This window comes from Tamandua tetradactyla, chromosome 12, assembly GCF_023851605.1.
Source record: "Tamandua tetradactyla isolate mTamTet1 chromosome 12, mTamTet1.pri, whole genome shotgun sequence".
Taxonomy (NCBI): Eukaryota; Metazoa; Chordata; class Mammalia; order Pilosa; family Myrmecophagidae; genus Tamandua; species Tamandua tetradactyla.
In genome coordinates this window covers 37,284,463-37,303,387 of record NC_135338.1, presented here as the reverse complement: position 1 = coordinate 37,303,387, position 18,925 = coordinate 37,284,463, and the positions used below count along the sequence as shown (strand labels likewise).

The 18,925-nt window shown below is 43.0% G+C and overlaps 1 protein-coding gene across 8 annotated transcripts in view; it reads right to left on the bottom strand.

Annotated features, from left to right (window-relative positions):
- Positions 1–18,925, bottom strand: part of ADCK1 (aarF domain containing kinase 1) — a 179,631-nt gene that overhangs the window by 54,673 nt on the left and 106,033 nt on the right. For 6 of the 8 annotated variants that reach the window (XM_077123210.1, XM_077123207.1, XM_077123211.1 and 3 more), the window contains 2 exons: positions 11,155–11,304; positions 9,717–9,914 (listed from right to left, as the gene is read on the bottom strand). The exons of 1 other annotated variant lie outside the window; for it this stretch is intronic. In XM_077123210.1, coding sequence (XP_076979325.1) covers positions 9,717–9,914; positions 11,155–11,304 — 348 coding nt within the window. The remainder of the gene's footprint in view (positions 1–9,716; positions 9,915–11,154; positions 11,305–18,925) is intronic. One more of the 8 variants, XM_077123209.1, reaches the window with a different exon arrangement.

Genomic DNA, 18,925 nt, shown 5'->3' with positions numbered 1-18,925 from the left:
ATACCTCTACAACATTATTTGGAAATTTCAATACAACACTCTTATCAGTAGATACAGCATTTAGATGGAAGAGTGATAAGGAAACAGAGAGCTTGAGTAATAACGATAAATGAACTAGACTTGATAGATGTATACAGAACATTGCAATCCCAAAACAGGAGGACACAGATTCTTCTCAAGTGTACACAGATCATTCTCTATGATAGTCCACTTGTTGGGTCACAAAACAAGTCTTTATCCATTTAGAAGACTGAAATCACACAAAACAACTTCTCTGACCATAATGGAATGGAGCTAGAGATTAATAGCAGGTAGAGACTTGAAAACCCAAAAATAAATGGAATCAAATAAAACTCCCTTAAACAATCAGTGGGTCAAAGAAGAAATTGTAAGAGAAATTAGTAAATATCTTGAGACAAATGAAAATGAGAATTTATCAAAACTTATGGTATGCAGCAAAGGCAATGCTGAGAGGGAAATGTGTAGTCCTAAATTCTTACATTAAAAAAGAAGAGAGAGCCAAAGTCAAAGATCTAACTGCACACCTCAAGGAATTAGAAAAGAATAGTAAATTAACCCCAAAATAGGCAGATGGAAAGAAATAACAAAGATTAGAGCTGAAATAAATGAATATGAGAATATGAAAAAATAGAGTATTAAAAAATCAAAAGTTGGTCTCTGAAAAGATCAATAAAATCAACAAATCCTTCACTGGACTGACATGGAAAAAAAAGAAAAAAGACTCAAATAAATAAAATCAGAAACGAGAGGTGGGGCATTATCACTGGCCCTACAGAATTAAAAAGGATAAGAAGAAGACACTATGGACAACTGTATGCCAACAAACTAGACAACTTAGATGAAATGGAAAACTTCCTAGAAACATGAATAACTTACACTGCCACTACATGAAACAGAAGACCTCAACAAACCAATTACTACCAGACTGAATCAGTTATTGAAAACCTCCTGTGCTGGTTTGAAAGGAAGTATGTACCCCTAGAAAAGCATGTGTTAATTCTAATTCCATTTTGTAAAGGCAGCCGTTTCTTCTAATCCATATTCAGTACTGTATGTTTGAATCTGCAATTAGATCATCTCCTTGGTGATGTGACTCAATCAAGAGCAGTTGTTAAACTGGATTAGGTGGACACATGTTTCCACCCATTCAGGTGGGTCTTGATTAGTTTACTGGAATCCTATAAAAGAGGAGATATTTTGAGAAAGCTGGAGATTCAGAGAGAGCAGAGAATCTGCAGCACCACAAAGCAGGGAGTCCACCAGTCAGTGCTTTGGAGACGAAGAAGGAAAACCTCCTCCCGGGGAGCTTCATGAAACTGGAAGCCAGGAGAGGAAGCTAGCAGAAGATGCCGTGTGTGCCATGTGCCCTTCAGGATGAGAGAGGAACCCTAACCATCTTCACCATGTGCCCTTCCAGCCAAGAGAGAAACCCTGACCATGTTTGCCATGTGCCTTCTCACTTGAGAGAGAAACACTGAATATCATCAGCTTTCTTGAATCAAGGTATCTCTCCCTGGATGCCTTAGATTGGATATTCTATAGACTTGTTTTAATTGGGACATTTTCTCGGCCTTAGAACTGTAAACTAGCAGCTTGTTAAATTCCCCTTTTTAAAAGCCATTCCATTTCTGGTATATTGCATTCTGGCAGCTAACAAACTAGAACACCTCCCAACAAAGAAAAGCCCAGGATCAGATAGCATCATGGGTGAATAATACTAATTCCTGCTCAAACTCTTCTAAACAATTGAGGAGGAAGGGACACCACCTAACTTATTCTATGAGGCCAACAGTACCTTAAACCAGATAAAGATACTACAAGAAAAGAAAATTACAGACCAATTTCTCTTAGGAATATAGATGCAAAAATCCTCAACAAAATACTTACAAATTGAATCCAACAAATACATCAAAAGAATTATACACCATGATCAAGTGGGATTTATCCCAGGTATGCAAGGGTGATTCCACATAAGAAAATCAATTAATGTAATACAGCAACAAAACCAAGTGCATGGCAAAACCACATGCTCATCTCTATTGACACAGAAATGAAATTTGACAAAATCAGCATGCTTCCTTGATAAAAACTTATAAAAATAGGAATAGAAGGAAATTTCATCAACATGATAAAGAGAATATATGAAAACCCCACAGTTAACAGCATACTCATGGTGAAAGACTGAAAGCTTTCCCTCCTAGATCTGGAACAAGACAAGGATGCCCACTGTCACCACTGCTATTCAACACTGCACTGGAGGTTCTGGCCACAACAGTTAGGCAAGAAAAAGAAATAAAAGACAGCCAAATTGGAAAAGAAGAGTTAAGACTTTCACTATTTGCAGATGACATGATTCTAAATACAGAAAGTCCTGAAAAACTTACAACAAAACTACTAGAGCTAATAAATGAGTTCAGCAAAGTGGCAGGATACATTATTTAAAAATCAGTAGTATTTCTATACACTAGTAATGAGCAATCTGAGGAGGAAATCAATTTTTTAAATTCCATTTACAATAGCAACTAAAAGAATTAAATATCTAGGAATAAATTTAACCAAGGATGTAAAGGACTTATACACAAAAATACAAAACATTGCTAATAGAAATCAAAGAAGACCTAATGGAAGAGCATTCCATGTTCATGGATTGGAAGACTAAAACATCATTATGATGTCAATTCTACCCAAAATGATTTACAGATTAAATGCAATCCCAATCAAAATTCCAACAACCTCCTTTTCATAAATGGAAAAGTCAATTATCAAATTTATTTGAAAGGATAAGGTGTCCCAAATAGTCAAAAACATCTTGAAAAAGAAAAATGAAGTTGGAGGACTCATGCTTCCTGTGCTGGTTTGGAAGGGTTTTATGTAAGCCAGAAAAGCCATGCCTTAATCCTAATCAAATCTTGTGGGAGTGGCCATTTCTTCTAAATCCTATTCAGCATGGTATATTGGAAATTTGATTACGTTATCTCCATGGAGATGTGACTCATTGGAAATTCGATTACATTATCTCCATGGAGATGTGACTCACCCAATTGTGGGTATTAACTTTTCAATAGAGGGAAATGTGACTCTACCCATTCCACATGGGTCTTAATTAATTTATAGGAATTATTTAAAAGAGGAAACATTTTGGAGAAAGCTTCAGAATGATGAGAGCCACAAGGCTGAGAGCCCACACAACCAGAGACTTTAGAAATGAAGAAAGAAAACGCCTCCGGGAGAGCTTTATGAAACAAGAAGCCTGGAGAAAAGCTAGCAGACATCACCATGTTTGCCATGTGCCTTTCCAATCAAGAAAAAAAACCCTGAACTTCACTGGCCTTCTTGCATCAAGGTATCTTTCCCTGGATGCCTTAGACTGGATATTTTATATCCTTGCATTAATTGGGACATTTTAGCAGCCTTAGAACTGTAAACTTGTGACTTATTAAATTCCCTTTTTAAAAAGCTGTTCCATTTCCGGTATACCACGTTCTAGCAGCTGACAAACTAGAACATTTCCTGACATTAAAGCATATTACAAAGCTACACTGGTCAAACCAGCATGTTTCTGGCATAAAGACACATATACTGACCAATGGAATCAACTTGAGAGTGCAGAAATAAATTCTTACATCTATGGCCAATTGATATTTGACAAGACTAACAACAAAGGAAAAAATAGATCGATGGGACCTCCTCAAAATTAAAAACTTTTGTGCATCAAAGAATTTTGTCTAGAAAATAAAGAGACAAACTACTCAAATAAAGAGATAAACCAGATATCCAATAGGGTTTAACTTAAAGAATACATAAAGAAATCCAACAACTCAACAATAAAAAGGCAAACAACCCAATTAAAAGACTTGAATAGACATTTCTCCAAAGAAGTTACACAAATGGCTAAAATGCATGAAAAGATGCCCAACATCACTAGCTATTAGGGAAATGCAAATCAAAACTACAAAGAAATACAACTTCACACTCAACTAAAATGGCTAAAATTTTAGAAAAAAAAATTAATGTGTTGGAGAGGATACAGAGAAATAAGAACGCTAGTTCACGGCTGGAGGGATTATAAAATGGTGCAGCTACTATGGAAGGTAGTTTGGCAGTTCCTCAGGAAGCTAAGTATAGCAGTGTTATATGATCCAGCAATCCCACTACTAGGTATATAACCAGAAAAGCTGAAAGCAGGAATTCCAACAGACATTTGCAGGCCGATGTTCACAGCAGCATTATTCACAATTGCCAAAAAATGGAAGCAGTCCAAGTATCCATCAACCAATAAATGGATAAACAAAATGTGGTATATGCATACTATGGAATATTATTCAGCTATAAGGAATGAAGTCCTGATGCATGCAACAATCTGAATGACCCTTGAGGGCATTACATTGAGTGAAATAAGCCAGACACAAATGGACAAATATTGTATGATCTCACGGATATGAACTAATTATAATAATCAAACTCATAAAGTAAGAATCTAGAATATAGGTTACCAGGGGACAGATTGGGGTAGAAAATGGGGCTCTGATGCTTAATTTGTGCAGAATATCTATTTAGGTTGATTATAAGTGTTTGGAAATGGGTGGTGATGATGGTAGCACATTTTTTGTGAGTTTAATTAGCAGCATTGAATTATGTGTGTGAATGTGGTTGAAAGGGGAAGTTTTAGATCATGTATGTTACTACAAGGAAAATCAGAAGATAAAACATGGGGCCATATAACACATGAAATCTATTGTGGATGATGACTGTGGTTAATAGTACGTGTCTAAGAATGTCCTTTCATTAATTATAACAAATGTATGTTACTATTATGCGGCACTAATATTAGGGTAATATATTGATGGAGAAGTGATAAAATATTGCCAACATGGCTGCCATGGCTGATGCAAGGCAACACAAAAAGGCCTAACTCACAACTGGCTTTCTTCCCGGAACGGGCAGTGGTTCGCACCAAAAGCGCTAACCTTAAATCTGCCCTCCACCCTAGCAACAACGGCCACCAATCCCCGTCCGACACGTGTCCCTGCATGCTCCCAGCCTATATAATCTTGGGCACTTCCTCAATAAAGCAGATGCCTTCCACTCACTTCTGAGGGTTGTCTCCTGAGTCGTTTCTTCGTGACTGTGTGCTGTGTGCTGTGCCTGACTCAGTACGGCCGCTTACCCCCAGCCATCAGCTAACCAACAATATATGGAACAAAATACACCACATGTAAACTATGGACTAAGGGTAGTAATATTTTAATATTCTTTCTCCAGTTGAAACAAAGGTACCACACCAATGCAAAGTGTCACCAATTGGGGATATATGGGAAGGTTGTATTTTTTAACATGACTTTTATGTAAACCTACAACAATAACAAAAAACAATAATTAAAAACATCATGCTAACTGAAAGAAATCAGGCACAAAGTATTACATACTGTATGATTCCATTTATATAAAATGTAAAGATAAATAAATCTATAGTGTACGGCTGGGGAAGGATGGAGGAATTGAGAGGTAACTGCTGAAGGATATGAGGTTTTTCTTTTTGGAGTAATGAAAATGTTCTAAAAAATAGATTGTGGTAACAAATGCACAACTCTGTGATTATACTGAAAGCCACTGATTGTGACACTTTGGATAGACTGTATGGTATGTGACTATATCTCAATAAAACTACTTAAAAAAAAAAATACATCCTACAGTTCACAGAACAGCCCCCAGATGTCAATAGTGCTGAGGCAGAGTAACCCTGCTTTATCACCACTAACTCCTGTAATGCCCACAACAACCCTTGGAAAGTACCTGCATTATCCCCATTTTACAGATCAATAAAGGTGAACTATTATCCAAATGGTAAAACAACTTACCAGAAACACAGAGAAAGGACTTTTACACTGCTATTCATAGCAGCTTAATTCATAATAGCTGCCAAGGTAGAAACAACTCATGTGCCCATCAAGAGATGAAGGGATAAAGAAAATGGTCTATCCATACAGTGGAATATAACGGTGCCATAAAAAAGAATGAAGTTCCAATGTAGGCTACATGGATGGACCTTGAAACACGATGCTAAATGAAAGAAGCCAGACACTAAAGGATAAATGTAATATGATTCCACTTACATAAAATGTCCAGAATAGGCTAAAAAATAGAGACAAAAAGTTGATTTTACTGATTTCCTTAAAATCACTACCTATGCTGTGGGTAAGGGGTGGGAGTAGGGGGTGTTGAGGGGTAATAACAGAAACAGCATAGGGCTTCTTCTGGGGTGATAAAAATGCCTAAAACAGATGACTGCACAACTTTGTGAATATACCAAAAACCAGTGAATTGTACACTTTAAAGGGAAGGAAAAAATTTTCAAAAAACAGTAATTCCGAGCATGTCATTCTCATGTTTCAACCCTTTCAAGGCTTTGCCTTGTACTGAAAATTAACCTGAAATTCTTTTCATAGCTTATGAGGTTCATATGATGCTCTCTCTGCCCAGCACTCCAAATTCCTCTCATGCCACTGATGCTCTCACCACACTGCAGACTATACCAAGCTCTTTCTTATACAAGCATGGCTTGTGTCCTCTGCTAAAATGCTTTCTCCAAGCTCCTCTGGTGGCTGGTTCCTTTCCTGTCCTTCAGGCCTCATCTTAAATGTCAACAACCCTGCAAGATCTTCCCTGAGTACCCTACCTATGGCAACCTCCCGGTCCCCCATACCACGGCACCTTGCCTGTTTCCTTCACAGTACCTATATCCTGTAAGTATTCTGTTCACCTGTTTGTTCCCTCAACCAAAGTGTAAATTACATGAAAGCCTGTCTGTCTGTTCATCATTGGATCTTTAGCACACAGCACAGGGCCTGGCAAAACAAATGTCTGTTGAATGACATGAACTTCAGGAACTGTGGGCACGTCACAAATATCATCAATAAAATAGAAATTATCATCCCTATTTCCCTATTTTTCAAAGTAGAGGGACTATCTCTCCTAATCTGAGATGAACTTTAAGGGTGTGACGTCTGGAGCTGCTGGTGGACATCTTTATCACCACACTTGCTGAAGACTGATACCAACTTGGAGGAAAGCAAAGCCAAGAAATAGACAGAGGCAGCTTCTTGATGACATTGTTTGAGACTCTGGATCTAGCCATTTCTTTATTTTTCCCTCTCTTCAGATGATTTTGGGGGAGGGGGGTTGTGTGTGTATGCCTATATGTGTTAATAGGTTGGTGGCCTGTATTTGTGTCAGTGTAGAAGTGTGAACTATGTTTCTGGGTACATATATTTGCAAGGTGTTTCATAAGTGAAGCCTTACATCTTTCTTTTAATAGAATCTATTATGCATGGTCAATGTTAAAAATATGAAACATATGGAAGCCATTGCTTACGAAGTCCTTTGAATACTCTAGCTCCAGACATGCAAGATCTAGTTCATTGCTCTATATGAATATAGATTTTCTTCCTGGACCAGATGATTTAGTTTGCTCTCTTTATCAGAGTCATAATAGTGAAATCATACTGTATCTATTCTTTTGTGTCTGGCTTATTTCATTAAGCATTATATCCTCTAAGTTCATCCATGTTGTCACATGCTTTGGGACCTCATTTCATCTTACTGCTGCATGATATTCCATCATGTGAATACTCCACATTTTGTTTATCCACTCATCAGTTGATGGGCACTTGGATTGTCTCCATCTTTTGGCCACTGTGAATAGTGCCTGTGTTAGTTTGCAAGCTGCTGGAATGCAATATACCAGAACTGGAATGGCTTTTAAAAAGGGGAATTTAATAAGTTACAAATTTACAATTCTGAGGAAGTAAAAGTGCCCAAATTAAGACACCAACAAGAGGTAACCTTCACTCAAGAAAGGCCCATTGGTCTAGAATACCTCTGTCAGCTCAGTAGTCATGTGGCTGGCATCTGCTGGTCCCTTGCTCCTGGGTTCCATTGCTTTCAGTCTCTGTCCGCGTAGGGGTTCCTCACTTTATTCCTCTGGGGCTGGCTTTCATCTCTTGGTTTCCCTTGACTCTCTCCAGGTCCTGGCTTGCTTAACATCTCATGGCAATGTCTACTGGGCTCCAAGCATCTCCAAACATCCATGTCTCTGTTCTCCACATCAGCATCTGTGTCAGCTCTTCTGTGAAGTTTCTGCAGCTCTGAGGCTTCTGTCATTTCTCTAATCTCTGTCATTTCTGTAGGCTCTCCAAACTTTTTCCTCTTTTAAACTATTCTAGTAAGCTAATCAAGACCCATCTGGAATGGGTGGAGTCATATCTCCATCTAATCAAAAGCTAATATACACAATTGGGTGTGTCACATCTCCATGACGATAATCTAATCAAAAGATTCCAACCTATAATATTAAATTAGGATTAGAAGAAATGGCTGTCCCTACAAGATCAGGTCAGGATTAAACAATGGCTTTTCTGGGGTACATAACAGATTCAAACCAGCACAGTGCCTTTTTGAACACTGGTATACAAATGTCTATTTGTGTCACTGCTTTCAGCTATTGTGGGTATACAAATCCAACCATTCCTAAGGCCACCTACGACAAAGCAGCTTACATGTGAGAACCCTGAGTCTCAAAGAGGTGATAAGAGCTGCCCAAGTTCACACCACCAAGAGGGGGAGCTGCTGTGACCAGAACTCTCTATGGTGAACAGGGTCTCAGCTGGAGCCCAAGACTGTCCACCACATGGATTCAAGCAAGTCGGGATGGGTCTGGCAAATCGATGCCATGGGAACAATGTAGTCAATTCCACAAGAGACTGAGAAGAAGCCTCCTGGGAGAAGGACACCCTGAACCAGGAACCAGAAGCTCACCCCTGGAGGCTCTGTCATGGCAGCAGAGGTGGTCATGTGTTTCCATAGAGATGCAACCCAGCCATTCAAGGTGGGACAGAATGATCAGCAAACTTCACCATGCACCTTCCCATGTGACTGAAGAACCCCAGATGCTATCAGCCTTCCTTCAGCGAAGGTATCATCCTATTATTTCTTAATTGGTACATTTTTGCCTTAGAACTATAAATTTGTAACCTTTTAAAACCCCATATGAAAAAGCCAACCCATTTCTGGTATACTGCATTTCAGTAGCTTTAGCAAACTGAAACAGGGGGTTCCAAGGATCTGTCTCCCGGCACAGTCTTTTGTCTAGGTCCATTGGCCAAATGAGCTACAAATAAAGATGAAAAGAGCCATTTTACTAAAAAACTCTGCAGGATCACATGACAAAGCAGTACTCTGAAATTTCTTAAAAGAAGTAGTAAAGCACTCTCCCCAGTATGGTGCCTGGATGACCATGTTCAGAAGGAGACAGCAGAAGTGGTGCCACACTGGTTTATCAGAGTCCCTGAGGGTTCCCACAAGCCCTGGGGGAGTGCTTGGCAGGAACCTGAAATCTTGCATGAGCAGGTGGTGGCTAAGTCCCAAAAGTCTGGATTATACAGTTGCTATAACCCTGTTTACACTCCCAGGCTGGTGAGACGTGGAGCAGAAAGAGTGAGGAATTGTTTCCTTTTGCTCCTCTATCAGGGGTACTGTTTCACTCCCCTTCCCACCTTTCTATCAAACATCCCCCCAATTTGGGCACCCACAACACACTCATCAATCTAGAACACCAGACCCTGAGTTGGAGAGGCCAGAGGCCATCCCTGGTCCTGCCCTTTGTTGCTGGAGAGGACAGGGCAAGAGGGGCCACCTACCTCAGTGGCAGTGACTGGAACTCGGTCGATGCCCCTGTTGACAGAGTTCCACGACCGGGCCGTCAGCATGCAAGCAAACAGCGGGTAGAGATCACCGGCTCCCAGGCGCTGGCTGTACTTCTTCACCCTCTTCATGTCAGTCCAGATCAGGGACTGCCAGAGGTGGCAGTAATCCAAGCGGAACTCTTCTGTGAGCACCTGTGGGCAGCACGGGCAGGACCTGACCCACCTCTCCCCAGGAAAACCTCACTAAGTCTCCAGCTGGAACTGACCATGCAAAGGGGGCCAGATAAGGACCATGGCTCCTGCAAGATAACTGCTTCTTCCCCAAATTCAGCCAACCCTGAAGGGTGATGTCGTACATCCCCAAAGTGTGTTATGGTCCAAGTTCCAAGCTCCATTGGTAAGCTTTGGTTCTGAATTCAGAGACTGCTAACTGCCCAGCAGGATCCATAATCTCCTTTTATTGCTAAGCATAGGCTATATTTGCTAGCATCCCTTGAAGTCAGATGTGGCCAGGTAACTGAGCTCCAGCCAGCAGAATGTGGAAGAAGCTCCACTTTCAGATCTGGTCCACAAAATCTTTCCCATGTATGCTCCTCTGTGCCCCCCTCTTTGCTATTGGCTGATGATGCAAAAACCTACAGGGAGACCTGGGAGACAGAGCCCAGGATGGGGCTGCCTACAGACATCTTCACCGCTGAGAGCTGGTATGTGAGCAATAAATTAAATGTCTGTTGTATTAGGGCCATTATTCATTCCAGGGCTCTGTTACAGCAGCTAGCTTACACTAAACTAATACACCTACTATGCTAAGCCTTTCAAAGAAGGCCAAGATTTTAGGCTGAGGGATCAGGGCCTAGAGGAGAGGAGCAGGAGACCATTGGGGAAATCTCCCCAGGACCATCTGCCTCTGGAATCGGGCCCTGGGCCTTCAGGATAGACAATGAGCATCACAACTTCTAGAGAAGGGTTCAGATCCCAAGTTCCAGAGGACAGAGTCTGGGACCATCCACCCACCAGCTACTCTCCCCTTCTCCCACTGGGGCCAGACCCACAGGTGCCATCTCCCTCTGAAATCCCAGCTCACATGATGGGCAGTTCATCTCCTAGGACCAAGGCTGGCCTGGAATTCCCTGGGAAGGCATGGTGTTTTACAGCTTAGAATGTACTTTCGCATATGCAAGTACATTCCCATCTAGTCCTCCTAACAGCCCATAAAGGATGCTATCCACCTCACTTGATTGAGGAGGTAGCTGAGGCTCAGAGAGCTCGCACAATATGACTTGCACCAAGTTCCACAACTTGGAAGGCTAGGGCTGGGCCCTTTCCATCTATCTAGCAATCTGCCTTTGCTTCTGCTGCCAATGCAGGAGTTCAGCGGTTACAGGCAGGACCAGACCCAGGAGGCTGGCTGGGTAGGAAAGGCCTCTCCTACCTGGTAGAGCCCATGGTCTAGCAGGATAATCTCTGCTTTTCCCGTGCCTGGATGCTTCCGCACCAGCACGTTGCCCGGGTGAGGATCGCAGTGCACGAAGCCATTGATAAAAATCATCTCACTGTACATCTTGCCCAGGTGGCGTGAGATCTGAAAGGGGGCAGGGAGGAAGGTTAGGTTCTATGATTGGCACTTGTCTCAGAAGTGGATACTGTCTCTGTTCCTTCAATCCCCATCACTTTCAGTAAGACCAGAGGGGTCGGGTTCGTCTGTGCAGTCCTGGGGGACAGGGTGGCTTGGGATCATGTAGTTCTAGCTTAAGATAGAAGCTAAGCTCTAATCTAGCACTTCCTAACTTGAGCTGCCCGGGAGAATCACCTGGAATTCAGAAATGTTTGGGGGGTGGGGTACTCAAGCATCAATGTATTTTAAAAGTTTCCAAGGTGATTTTAATGCACATTGAGGCAGGAGAAACAGCACTTCTAGTTTTCCTAATGGCTGTAACTTTTTGCCTCTCACAACTGCCCCACCACTTTCCCCTCATTTTCTCTCTTCTCTACTCTCTTATCAGTCCCTCTTCATTTCTTCCCCAAAGCTGAAAATGGGCTGAAAAGCTGGGTTAGGAGAGTCTTTCTATCTACCTATTCTCCAAAGAGCAAGACAAGGGACTGCAGATCAGGAATTGGTTATCTCCCTGACCCCTGGGGCTGCCCCACCTGCTCCAGGCCAGTTCCAGGTGAACCCAGGGTCCCAGGCCCTTCTCTCCTCTCCCTCTGAGCCCCTCTCCCTCCTACCCACCCCACCAGAGCCCAATGCTAATCTGATTTATGATGTCTGCACAGAAGAAACGACAATAGAGAGGCCATTTAAATCATCCTGTCACTGCTGCTGTCCCCACCAAGACAGACTTCTTATCTCTACTCCCTTTTTATTAAAGCTAAAAGCCTCTTCCCAGATAGGGAACAGCTGCTGAATAGAGCCAGACCTGGGCCCAGAGATGGTCTGTCAATGGGTCTCTACAGGACAGAGATGCTCAACTCAGAAAGCTATTGTCACGGCACACATTCCTCTCAATCTCAGCTGGCCTCCAGGGTCAGCCAGGAAAGGAGAGCAGCTAGGACCCATGGAGGGGGGGAACAAAGGATCAGAGTCTTAAGATAAAGACCCAACTCCTTTCCTCAGCCTGCAAGGTTCTATGCATCCACCCCAGTCCCATGTCATACCACACTGACTCCAGTCACATTTGCTCTCTTTCTGCCTCTCCAACATTCCATGCAACTTCCTTCCTCAGGGCCTTTGCACATGCCATTACCTCTTCCAGGAGCATACCCGCTATCTCTTGTTCACCATGTTTATTCTCACTCTTCTTTACAATCCCACCTCAGCATCACCTCCTCAGGGAGCTTTCCCTGATCCCCCAGGCTAGATGAGGTGCTCCTGCCACACAACACAGTCATAGGATGCTGTACTCTGCATTCACAGTGTGCACACACTATTTGTATGATTATCTGATTCACACAAATAGAGCCATACAAGATGGCAGGGACTGGCTCTATTTAAAAAAAAAAAAACAGTTTTATTGAATTTTACACACCATAGACAAGCTCTATTTTGCTGACCTCTGATTCCCAGCAGCCAATATAGTGGCCAGGACTTAGAAAGCAACTAATACTTAGGTGAGAAAGAGATAGATAGATGAGTAAATGTGAACAGATGTCTTCAAGATCCTAAAGTTGCATCTCCCAAATCTGCAAATCCTTTGTCTGGGTCTTACTGTTTCACAGGCTGGCAGTAGAGCAAACGATGAGGCACTGTGGGACTGCCTGCATGTTGTTTGAGGAATCAGAAAAGGATCTCGGGGTCTCTTCCTGCTTTCCATTTCCCTCTTTCCCTCTTAACACACGACACAAACTCCAGTGGGGATATCATCCTTATCTACCCACCACATAACAAAAAGCACAGCTTCATTTAATCCTTATAATAAATAGCCCTTATGAGTTAAGGGCAATCACCATCCCCATTTCACAGAAAGGAAAACTGATGCTCAGAGAACTTCAATGACTTTGCCAAGGTCAAGAGGCGAAGCTAGTTCCAACCTTAAACCTATCCAATTCCAGAGCCTATCCCTTAACCCACCATTCTCTTTCCTAAGATACAGATTCTGCCACCAGAGAAAGGATTGGTGATGAGTGATACTTAGGAGCGGGGACTCGGGTCACAGTCATACATGTCAAGTTTTTCCTTATCCTTCAAGGTGCAACTCCCAGCTCACTGCCTTCAGGAAGCGCTCGCTGTCATTCCCGCCCATGCAGGGCTCTCCCATCTTGGAATTGCTGTGCCATCTGTTCAATCTCCCAGGTAATTCAGTACTTGCCTACTACACAGTCACATTTATTTTTTAAGTGTGTTTTGAGATAAGAAAAGTCTCCTTTAGGAAAACAAAGACCACTCCTCTCCCATGTACTGGGGCACCAGGCCGGGCACACGATGAGAGCTCAGTAAGTAGCAGAGATTTGGATTGATGTGGCATTTGCCAGGGATCCCAGGCAGGATGGTCTCAGCATCACACCAAACTACATGATGAGATTTGCAATTTCTTCCTCCTCCTTTTGACTATGAGGCAAGAGTCTGGTTTTGGTACTAAAATGTCAATAGCTCCTCTTTAATGCTTGCCAAACCCCTTTTGGAACCTGGAGAGAGGTTGTGGGCCTCAGGTACAGAGACTTTGGCAAGCCAGGGTGTCAAGCTATAACTTAATGGTTTGGTTTTGTTTTCACTGACTTTATCTTCACCTTCCATTTTGTGGCCAATGAGACTAGTTTTCTAGTGGAAATGTCAAGTTTCCTTTAAAAATAAATGCATTTCAGTCATTTAAAAGGGGGCACAGTTGATTAGAAAAGCATTAAATAATTAATAGTACAAGGTAAATACAGATATGGAAAGGAAAAAAAGACTGACTGAAACCGCGAAAAATGAGACCAATGGTGTTTAGAGCTTTGGGAGGGAAGGAAGGGAAAGGATCTCTGGGGATAAGGGGCTGCAATCTGAATGTTTCCAGAGGGCACCCGAGCCCGAGATTTGCAACTTCACAGTGGCCAGACAAGCTAGGCCTTTGCAAAGTACAGCTCAGACAGGTCTTTATGAGCTGAGGGGAGGTGGGGGGACAACGAATGCTCATGTGACGAATATTTGCTGAAGCCAAAAAAGGACTTCCCTGGGACATCAAGGAGAGGGTGGCCCTGGTCCTGCTGGCCTGACGGACCCACCACCCCTCACCACCCCTTCCTAGCAAGACTCCAGGACAAAAGGGAAGCAGCAGAAACACTCTGGGGAAAGCAGAGGCAGGAAAAGGTGAAGACATGTGAGCATCTGTCCAAGCATGAATTCACTGCCTGTCACAGAACCAAATCTGGCAATATGGGACTCTGCAGGCAACACAGTGAAACCCTTGTCCTTTCATGGTTTTCTGAGATGTCATGGGTTGCCCTGATGCTTACCTTTACCTCATTAATCCCCTCTAAATCCCAATCAAGTATAACTGGCCCCAAATAAAATCACCATGACCCACCCCCACCTAGATACAACAGCTGACATGTTCATGAATAGTCCTGCAGGTAGGTCTACTTATGATCCCATTTTTAGATGTGGAACCGAGACTCAATGAGGTATAACTCACCCAGGGCTACCTGGCCAATAAGAGTCAGAGTCAGGATTCAAACTAGCCCTGACTCCACAGCCTCCCAGTATTCACTCACTATTCTACACTGGCTCACATCTACTTCTGTACTTCCCAGTTTAGCTTTGTGACCCTGAGTGAGTCATTTATACTCTCAGCTTCAGTTTCTTTTTCTGTAACATGCCCCTCTCAAGGGTTACCGTCAGTGTAAACAGACTATCACAGTGATTGGAAATAGTGACCTCTTCGCAGGTCCCCTGTGCTTGGTTCTACCTGCTCATAACACTCCTGGGAGGTCAGCAGACTAGGTCTCATTGTACCTTTGTAAGAGATGAAGAAACCAAGGTTAAAGAAGTTGTCTAAAGTCCTCACACCTATTCCTATGCCTCACTGAGCCCTGCTACCATGCCAGACTCCCAGCTCCTGTCAATTCCTTTAGGGTCTTCTCATATTAGGAGCAGGACTTTATCCTACATCAAGTCCTCACACTCAGCTGAGATGTCGGGTACCCCAGGGCCACCATTTTCTGTTTCCTTAGAGAGGGAGCTCCAGCCAGAGCTGGTCCTGGGTGAGCCAGCAATTCCCCACATCTGGGCCACCAAGAACCTCTTTTGTTTGGCTCTTTTCTCCATGAAGCCATGCTCTAAAAGCCTCTACTTGCCAAACTAATTGCAGTTATTAAGTAATAATTCATTTTTATTTGTCAAGAACGATAGAAGGTCCAATCAGGGCTCCTGATCAGCCCAAGATAAGCAGCGCAGCCAGACTGAGCTGATGGAATTGCAGCCAAAAGCAGAGAAATGACATTTCATTTAGTCTGGGCAGGCCTGTCACAGGGAGATGTATGATCTCCCTTAAGCTTTCTGAAATATTGCTGATCGCTTTGGGCCCCCCATTGCTGCACTGAAAGATGAACCTTGGGGCCTAGAGACTTTGAAGCCCATGAGGAGTGGGCTGCTGCTGCCAGGGGAGGCAGGGAAGATGCTGCCAATTGTAGCTCACCAACACGCAGCCAGGGACACAAGGGAGGCCCTCCCCCATTTTAACACCCCCTCCCTCCCCCCTGCCATTCCCACTTGGGTTCTTTTCCATTTGGGAGCTTCTCTTGAGGTTCTTTTTAAGCAGGTTTCATCAGGTAAATAGGTGTGGAAGAGAAGGACAGGAGGGGAGTCCAACCTTATGCCACAAGGACTCTGCAGCCATCGTGGTTCTGCCACTTAGGACATATATAAACTTAGGACAAGTGCCCTCCCTTCTCAGTATGGGTCTGAGTGCCCTTAGCTGTGGAATTGGACTAACCCATTCCCTCCTCATAGAACAATCTCAAGAATCAAGGTCTCAAGGTCAAAATGCCATCATGTAAGAGAAAGCTGTAAGACACACAGACGTGGTCTCCTATTATGTTTTGTTTTTAATGCTGTAGCTTACTTTAAACTCAGAAAACTATATACCCATTATCACTGTCATGTGTAATCCCAATCTCTCCTACAAACATAGAATGGGTATGTGTCAGAGATTTATTAATTCGCCACTGAGAAGGCAACTAAGATCACAGAGCTCATTCAAAGAGAATTTTGAGGAACTGGTATTTATGGGCATTTAAGCAGGAATAAGAGACCAAGATTCCTAAATTAGATATAAAATAGGTAGCTCCCCTAAAAACAATCATAACCTGTGGAGTTATCTTTTCTACCGGACAGAAATTACTTATATCTCTACGTGGTAAGATCTACAAGTTGACAAGTGACCTCGGGGCCTGATCCCTTAATTAATCATAAATAGCAAAGTCAAACAAAGCTACATCCCCCAGGTATTACAAAATTTTCAGAGGGCTTGTTAAAAATGTCCAAGAATGACTTTGAAAGGACACACTGAACTCTCTTAGCCTTATTTCTAAGTTTTGGTTAATATTTCTTAACACCCCCCAGAGTTGTACAAAATTCTCACTCTGAAAATAGAGTTGTCCAGAGATGGGCAGCCAGGCTCCCCAGACTCACAGAGGCACCAAAAGTTCCAGGAAAAACCTAAGGCCATTACTGGGCACACAGCCCTCTCCTTCCCTAATTCTGAAGATACGTTTCCTGAATAAGAAAAGACAATTGCATCCCCAATGCTGCCCCCTGCCCAGGCCCTGTTAAGACAGGCATCTATATAAAGATAAGGTACTTGCACACTCTGTGCCAGGCCCCATTCAGGGCTCCCTACACAGAGTGACAAACAACACTCGTAGGCATCCTCTGCAATGGTCAGGCAAAGGAGACACAAAGAGAGTAAGAAGCTTGACCATCAGCCCCCAGTTGGTAAAGCTGGGATCCCAACCCAGGTGTCCTGGCTCCAGAAAACACGTTCTCAATCTCAATGCCACCTGCCTCTCCACTCACCGTGAGACTCCTGCCCAGAGGCAGAGGCTGCACCAAAGACTCCTAAGGGCCTCGGGTCCCATGAGCCTACCACAGATGCAAAGAATAAGCGTTCCCTTTAGGACCAGACACATGAATCTCAGTGGGAAATCCAGACTGGCTAACTGAAGCCATGGTACAACTCTATTTAAGGGGAAAAAAAATCACTGACAAGCCTTTTAATTATTCCATGTAAAAAGAATGTGCCACTCATGTAAGTGATTTCAGTAATTATACAGTAATTGCCTTTATTCTCTAACATAGGGAGAGGGAAAAAAAAAGCAGGAATATAAAAAGAGTGAGTAAAGAATTAATTTAGTAAATAATACTTAAATCAAGGAGTTATTTTTGTATTTTTCTCAAAATCTGAATTGGCTGAAAGTGCTTTAATTATTTTATAATTGCACAGATTAATTTATTCTCACCCCCCAGGGAAATTCTATTTATGTTCTTGGGGGGGCGTCTTTGAAGCAAGGCCAAGATCTCTGAAAGAAACAGGAGGTTGTGTGTTACAGGATATTATTAATAAGCACAGAAGTAGCCCAATATGAAGTACAAGGAGGTGAATAATCCAAACTCAGTGGCCTTCTCCCACTTTCTGCCCAGGCTCCTTAGAGCAGAACAGCTTCAAAGACCAAATCAGTCAATGAGCCTACCCCCACCTGACCCCAGAAACCACCCCTGGGATATATAAGTCTCCGACTACTTGCTCCTGCCCAGCAAAGGCCAAAGTTTTTCACAGGGTGAATCTTGGACTAGTCAATGCTGACGAAGTCCTCACCCTGGATGAGATGGTGTTGGGAACCTCGTGACCTTATACGCTGTTGGAAGAGGAAGAAAGAGGAGTGGGTTAGTTATGAGGAGACTAACGAAGCAACTAATTTTGGAGCTTCTAAGCATTTGGTGAAAGCTTCAGGCTTGAACTGGGACACGAGGTCCCTCAGGTCCTCTTGGCAGACAGACTCATTAAATTTACCCCTGGGACCCAAAAAGGCCATGGCTACTGAAGGGGTGGGGGTGGAGGTCAGGGGGGGGGCATACTAGGCTCCAGAGCCATTAGAAGATGGAGTGAAGGGGAGGAAAAGCTGTGGACACCTGATGTCCCTTGTCTCAGGTAACAACTCACACCAAGTCATTCCTCCTTACCTGGATCAACATAAAAAAAGGGGAAGACCTTCATACCCTGTACATTTTCCCCTTCTTTTGGCAAATATCCTCCTGCTAGCACCGTGGACTAGGCTGAGGTTGGAATTCCAGCATTGTAACATTTGGTGAGCGTGAACAGTTGCCTTGGCACTGCATCAGGCCCTTTACATCTCAATCCTTGAATAATCCTATGGTTACTCTCTTGTTGCCCCACTTTATGGAAGGAAATTGGGGCTTCAAAAGGGTGAACACTTTCACTGAGGCATCATAGCTGATAAGAATCAGAACCAGTGTTAGAATCCAGGAGGGCTGACCCGAAATCTCACACGCTTACATATTCCTGCAAGCCTGCTGTTGAGGAAATAAATAGTCAGGGTACCCTGGAACCCATCTCACATCCCCAAGCTTCTAAAGATTTGGTCCAAGAAGTTATGGCAGGGTGGACAATGCAAAGGGATGCTTGTTTCAAGTGAGTTCAGTAAATAATCTTCATGCCTTTTCAGCTACTCTTCCCTGGTCGTCTGAGTGTCTTCTACTACACAGCCACAGA